General features: G+C 49.5%; 1 protein-coding gene across 1 annotated transcript in view; it reads left to right on the forward strand.

The window, feature by feature from the left end:
• The window catches only part of PAPPA (pappalysin 1), a 236,192-nt gene extending 229,922 nt beyond the window's left edge, over positions 1-6,270 (forward strand). The window contains 1 exon segment of the mRNA XM_040631792.1: positions 6,163-6,270. Within this exon segment, the coding sequence (XP_040487726.1) occupies positions 6,163-6,270 (108 nt within the window).
• Positions 6,271-6,863: the final 593 nt, after the last annotated feature.

A 6,863-nucleotide genomic window follows, 5' to 3' on the forward strand; every position in this document is an offset into this window, starting at 1 on the left:
CTTCTGGAGTGTTACGATTTTCCCTATTTGAAGTGTAGCTTTGACTTTTTCATGCGGCTGAATTAGACACTCATTTTAGTTTGATCCTACGAAGGATCAGACCGTTCTGCCCCCAGAGTTACCATCCGTATGACTGTCCTCAACATCATCATGACCAACATCAGCATGACCGATATCACTGTCACCATCGTCGTCATCACCACCAGGATTTACTGAGCACATACTATATGGCATCTACCATGCTAAGTGCTTTACTTGAATTTTATACTTTATCTAAAATACTTCCAACGGGCAGGACTGTTAATACCTCCATTGAACAAACAGAGAAACTGAAACCCCCCAAAGGAAAGGAACTTGCCTGATGGCATACACTAAGTGACTAACAGGGCAAGGAATCAAACCCAAATCTCATTGCTTTTGCTCACCTTACCCACGTGAGCACTGTGTCCACATTCGAACAAGCGTCTGTATTCACGGTCTCCTCCGTGCCCTGTGCCGGGCATGCCTCTACCCTACCTCCAAGCAGCTCACACAAGTCCTCGTACCTGACATCACACCTTGCTCTACTGATCTCAGTCTGTCCATCAACACGATGAAGTCCCTGGGCCTCAGAGTGGTGAAGTGACTTGCCCAAGCTCCCCCAGTGGGCGGGTGGACAGTCCAGGCTTTCTGACATTCAGCACAGGATGCCTCTTGCTCCCTACACTGTACGCTCTCTGCTTGTGACCTCCCTGTTGAGTCTGAGTCAGAATCCCGCCCCTGCCTGTCTCCCAGCATCAGAGGACCTGCAGCCAGGGCCTTGTGGTGCATTTGCCTGGGCTGCATTCCACACACACACACACACACACACACACACACGGAGGTGTTATCCTGGGCAACTCACCCAGCGGAGAAACCCCTGTGCCTGAACACCATCTCCAACCCAGAGGACAAAAAGGAGAAAATCCTGGCCTTTAGTCATTGACCTGGGCTTGTTGACAGACTCTTAGAGTGGGTGGCCAAGCCCTTTACGGGGTAGCCTCGCCACATGGTGCTGGGAATCCCACATGTAAACCGGCCACCACGGCGTTTGTGCTGTGGGTGGTAGGTTTTCTTGGGAGGCCATCTGGGGGAGAAGGTGGGAAGCTGCTTGGGGAATCAGGGAATCTGAGAATCGGGCTCAGAGCTGACTTCACCAGGATGTGGCCCTTTTTGCCATGCCTCAGTTTCTTCCTGTCCAAAGGGGACCCTGACTCTTGCTCTGCCTGCCTCCCAGGGGGGTGGGAGGGTCAGTACCAAGGAGTCTTGACAAACAGGGATGCAGATCCCAGGCCACCTGCCGGGCAAGTGACTCACCTCTGTGCATCTTAGTTTCCTCTAAGATGTAAAATGGGCCTAGTGAGAATAGCTACCTTATTAGGGATACTGGGAAGAGGGAGTGAGATAATGCTCACTGGGTGAAGTCAGCCAGGCACATAATAAAGGGATAAGAGGCTATTGGCTGTAAAAAGACAAAGCAGCAGTCAGCCTGGCAAGGTTGTAAAGGAGGAGCCTTCTTACTCTCACTGGCTGAAAAGCTCTCAGTGTTTGGAGTGGACTTTGGAATCCTGCGTCATCTAGTTACTGATGGGTAATGAGGCCAGGGGCAAGTTCGCTTTGTTCTAAACATTCTGAAACCTCTATTTTCTCATCTGCAAGATGGGTTGCTAACAACAGTAGCCTCCCAGGGTTGTGCAGAGTGGACTAGCCAGCAGGTAGGAATCACCCGGCGCGTGGAAGGCCCTCAGGAAGTGGTGTGTGTGCGCACGTGCGCGTGTGTGTGTGTGCGTTCAAGTGATGTTCACTGCTGTGCACCTGCCTCTTCCAAGTCAGACCAAGGAACACCTGGGAAGTAGCTAGAGTTCTAGTCTCTACCCTTCTGCTCCTACTGGTAGGCCCTTGATCAGGGAGGAAGCTTGTGACAAGAGGAGACCCCGGGGCAGGCTCGGGGCAGGCTCTGAGCAGGCAGTTCACAGACGCGCCAGAGGCAGGCAGGCAGAGGAAACAAGACGCTGTGCGTCTCCTCTGCACGAGGACCTCTGGGAGCTGGTCTGGAGACATTATTTCATTGACTCCTCACCGGAATTCGGTGAGGTCTGAGGACCCTTGCTTTACAGATGGGGAGACGAAGTCCCCAGGGTGCCAAGGACTTGCCAGAAGTCAAGCAGTGCCTGTGTGGAGCCCACACCGGACCCCAGGCTTGTCTGCCTCCTAAACTCCTAGCAAGGGCTCAGTAGATGGAGCTGCGTGTACGAGCACACAGTGAAGATAGGCTCCCCCTCTGCCTCCTGAGACCAAACCTTCTAGACTTCGTTGTATTCTGATGGGGGTTCCTCCCTTCAGTTTCCAGACAGGTTTCTTTGGGAAAATGTCAAAACTGCCTGGGTTGACCTCACACCCACTTAGCCAGGGTGGCCAGACCCGCCAGAGAAGCTAACAGGTGGTGGGGCCCTGCCAGCTGATGATTTTGGAGAAGCTGAAGGAACTTGGGATGGCAGAAAGGGGAATGTGCAAGATGGGGCTTGTGAGAGAAAGTCTAAATTCCTTCATCCTTTCTGGCCAGGGCTTTTGCCTTCTGCTTTTTTTTCTCAGGCTGAGAAGGATTTTCAGACAGGTGGGAAGGTAGAGACCATTAAAATTGAATCTTAATGTACAGGTAGGGAACTGAAGCCCAGAGAAGGGAAGTGACCTGTCCATAGTCACATAGTAACTGAGGGTAAGAGCAGAGGCTCCCTGCCTTGGATTCTGGGTATATATTCATGCATTCATTTGTTCTTCCATTCATGGGGCCACTGGATGCCTGTTACATGATATATGGAGACCTCGGTCAACAACAGACAGGCTCCTTGCCCAGACTGAGCTGCATACAAGTACAGAGCATCTCAGCACAAGAAGGGCTTACGTAGGGTGCTGTGATATGGAACTTGGTGATGGCACCATCTTCGGTCAGACCAGTGAGGGAGGAGGTGACACCTGAGATGAGACCTAAAAAATGGAAGAAAAGCTGGCCAGGAAAAAGCAGTGAGGGCAGAGGAGCGTTAATGGCTGGAGACTTGGTTCTTTGTGTAGGCTGTTCAACAGTGTTGTGCCAGGCAACAGAGGAAAGGCCAGACTCACAGAAGAGTGTCACATAGAAGAAAGCAACATTAACGAACCACACGGCCTCCTGAATGTGTGTTCTATCCCAGAAGGCCTTATCGGTTCAGTAATTCCAGTTAATCTACCAAGATAATGTAATTACATTTACTTTTGTAAGGTATACAACAGTGATCTATTTTGGTGTCCGTTTTTTCAGTAAAGTTTTGATTATGGGCAAAAAAAAAAAAAAGTAGGAAAACACTTGGAGTATTTGAGGAACCAAGAAATAAATACGCCACAGAGAGTGAGGAGGAGAAGAGAATTAGGAGAGGTCTGAGAAGTGTGTGTGATCAAATCATGCAAGGCCTTGATCTCATGGTAAGGACTTTGGGTCTTATTCTAAGAGGTCTGTTCATTTCTTGCCTATGTGAGTGCAGCACAAAGCCTGAGTGCTAAATCTGATGTGAAACTACCTCTAATGGGTCCCAGAGATGGAGAGAATTGTGCACAGGACATTAGAGGTGACTGGATCATTCTAATGTTAGAATATGGGCAAGGGCAGGAGAAGAGAACAGATAAAGGGATGGGTTGAGTTGAGGACAAAGAAGCTGAAGTCAGGGGGGTGGGCGAGAGGGACAACAGGCAGCAGAGGTGTCACAGATGGCGAAATGCGAGCCGGTGGGGAATTTGACTCAGCACATGCGTATTCAGCACCCAGCATCTCCTGAGTGTTAGACCTTGTGCGGGGGCTTCTGGTTGTTTATTCTTGTTTGATCTTCACAACCATACAAATCACAGTGTTTTTAAAAATCACCCTTTTATAGATGTAGACATGAAGGGTCAGGACAGTGAAGGGATTTTCCCAAAATTGTTCAGTGATTACGAGTCAAGCAAGGATGCCAATCCAGGCCTCCTGGCTCCCATGATGGTACTCTCCCCACTTGTCCTTGGTTATTAGATTTGGACTTGGCTCTGCCATCAGTGTCCCCACTTGGACTGGAGGATTTCCTTCTATGTCTCTTCCAATTCGAACATTCTCTGCTTCTCTTAGAGATACCAAGGTCGTGGAAGAATACTCTAGATTAGAAGGCACAGCCTCCACAAAGGCATGATGCCTGGGAAGTAAATATCCTGAACAGAGGACAGCAAGTAGTTGTAAGCAGGAGGACGGGCATGGCTTAGAAGAAGCATCTGTGAGAATGCTTACCCTGCTTGTGAATGCTTTATGAATTTAAATTGGAAAGAGAAACAGAGTTGTGCTAGTCATGAGTATAAGGAAAGGGTCAGTAAGAGATGGAGAAATGAACAGACATTCATTCATTCGAAGGCTCAGGCCCTGAGAAAACAAGAATGAACAAGACTGACGTGGTTCGTGCCTCACTGAGGGAGAGATGAGGAGAGATCTATCATTTGATTGATCTCTGTGTGGAGCAGATGCCAAGAACTGTGTGCTCCATGGTTTTTGTTCCCTGATCCTTCATCACAACCTCAGGAGGTGGATGCTTTCATTTTTCCCATTTAGCGAATGAATTAACTGAGGCTCAGAGAAGTCCTCACACATTCAAGGTCACAGGAGTAGGAGAGAGAGCTGGGGCTCATACTTCCACCTTCCCTTTAAATCACTGCAAAATTGCAGGAGGGAGAGCGGTGGAGAGGGAGGGAGTGAAGGAAGGACAGAAGGGAGGGAGGGCAGGCCAAGAGGCAGAGAGAAGAGTTCCATACAGAGAATGAGTCCACGAACTGGGAGGACAAAGATGTTCTCTGAGACGGTGTGAGCACTTGGAGACCCTGCCTAGGCCGGAGGCGAATGAGGTCATTAAATCCGTCTGCGCAGATGGGGGACCCTCTGGGAAAAGTTATATGCAAATATCATGATGCAATGAGGTGAAATCTGAAAGCCACTTGCATTAGCTCAGGCTGGGGCTCAAGCGGGGACTGCACTGTGCTCTTTGGAAAGATCATCTCTGCGTGGAGAAGACGTTCGCTCTTTCTCTCAGTTTCTAGAAAGGAAAGCCAGCTCAAGGTCACAGAGCATGTGAAGGGATGGACGGGGACCAAAATTCAGGCTTCTCCCTGACTGCTTTTTTTTTTTCTTTGAGAGAGAGAGCAGGGGAGAGAGTGGGCACTTGAGGGGGGGGGAGGGGCAGAGGGAGAGGGAGAAGCTCAGACAGACTCCACGCCCAGCACAGAGCCTATGCAGGGCTGGCTTCCAAGACCCCCTGAGCGGGAATCAAGAGTCGGATACTCAACTGACTGAGCCACCCAGGTGCCCCTCCCCCACTTAAAAATGTTTTTTCCCCAGCTTTCCTAATATATGTGGATAACAAATCACATTGTACACCCTCACCGTTTCTTACTCAAAATCTCCTTCAGAAGGCTCTGAGAGCCTTCAGCCAAACCTTATGCAAAATCTGTGACATGTCCGCTACCGAGAGCTCAGGCCCCACGGAAGGTGGTCTGAGCTTGCTGGGACTTGCTCTTGTTTCCATCCTGGCCCCCCCAAACCGAAATTCCCAGCATATGTCTTTCTTTCACTTGGCCACCACAACGGCCCTATAAGTTAGGTGATTCCATTGTGCCCGTCTTCTCAACCAGCTCTGGTAGAGTACGTTAAAATTTCTCACCCATGATGCCCTTCAGTCCTTAGAGCTCCCAGTGCAAGGTGGGGCCGAGAGACGACAGTTCTACAGCTGGGAAGCTAGGCTTAGGAGTAGCTTGCCCGTTTTAAATATCATATCTATCAATCACTTACTACTTCGGGCAAATACCTGCCCCTTTAAGAGAGCCTCAGTTTCCCTGTCTGTAAAAGGGTAATTGTTTTAGTACCTATCTTACAGAGTTGCCTGACCCATCACAAATGCCCTCGAAAATGAAAGCTCCTATTCTAATGATTTTGATAAAAGTTATGACGGGCCTAGCAAGAAGCAGAGTTAGGACTTGAACTTGAATATGTTGCCCACCCCGACCCCCCAATCCAGTCATTATCGTTCTGCTCTGCACTGCTTCTCTGAAAATTACTATATCAGACCCAACCACCTGGCTCACCTCTTCTCTCTCTCTCTGCAGGTCACTCCCTTCCCTATGTCCTGTGACCTACAAGGTGACTGTGCTTGTCGGGACCCTCAGGCCCAAGAACACAGCCGGAAAGACCTCCGGGGATACAGCCATGGCTAAGGAAGGACAAGGAGTTGACAAAGAATTCCCAGCACCAGGACCCGCATCTCTTTGGTATTGATTTCACAGTCAGCTGCTCAACGGAATGGCCTCCCCACACCAGGGATCCTTAGCACCCAACCGGTCTGCCTTTAATTTCACCCAGGAAGGACTCATAGTAGGGGCGCATGAACCAAGTCTCGCCATGTTGGATGATGGAATGGAATCCCATCCCAAAGTCTTAGATGGATTGCATATACAAGTGTGCAGTCCAGAGCCTAAAATTCTCATCATTTGTCACACAACCACAGCAAGAAACATGTTCTGTATTTAGGAGTGTGCCCATATGTGGTTAGTACACATGTATGCATATGCACCCAAACATCTGCGTGAGGGCAGTTTGGGAGACTGAGCAGAGAGAGACTGGAACACAGTCTTTCCTTTCCCAAGCTCCTAGCCAATACTGTCCTTGGGAGAAAGAGAGTTGCAGAAACTGCCGAGGCCAAGTGTTGAGATGTCAAGCTAGCTTGCACTCTGAGGCTTGGAACATGTAGGATGTGCACAGTCACGCAGTCCTTTGGGATTAGAAGTGAAATGGTCTCTGATCACCTACC

Source organism: Ursus maritimus, unplaced genomic scaffold (assembly GCF_017311325.1).
Source record: "Ursus maritimus isolate PB19 unplaced genomic scaffold, ASM1731132v1 scaffold_17, whole genome shotgun sequence".
NCBI lineage: Eukaryota > Metazoa > Chordata > Mammalia > Carnivora > Ursidae > Ursus > Ursus maritimus.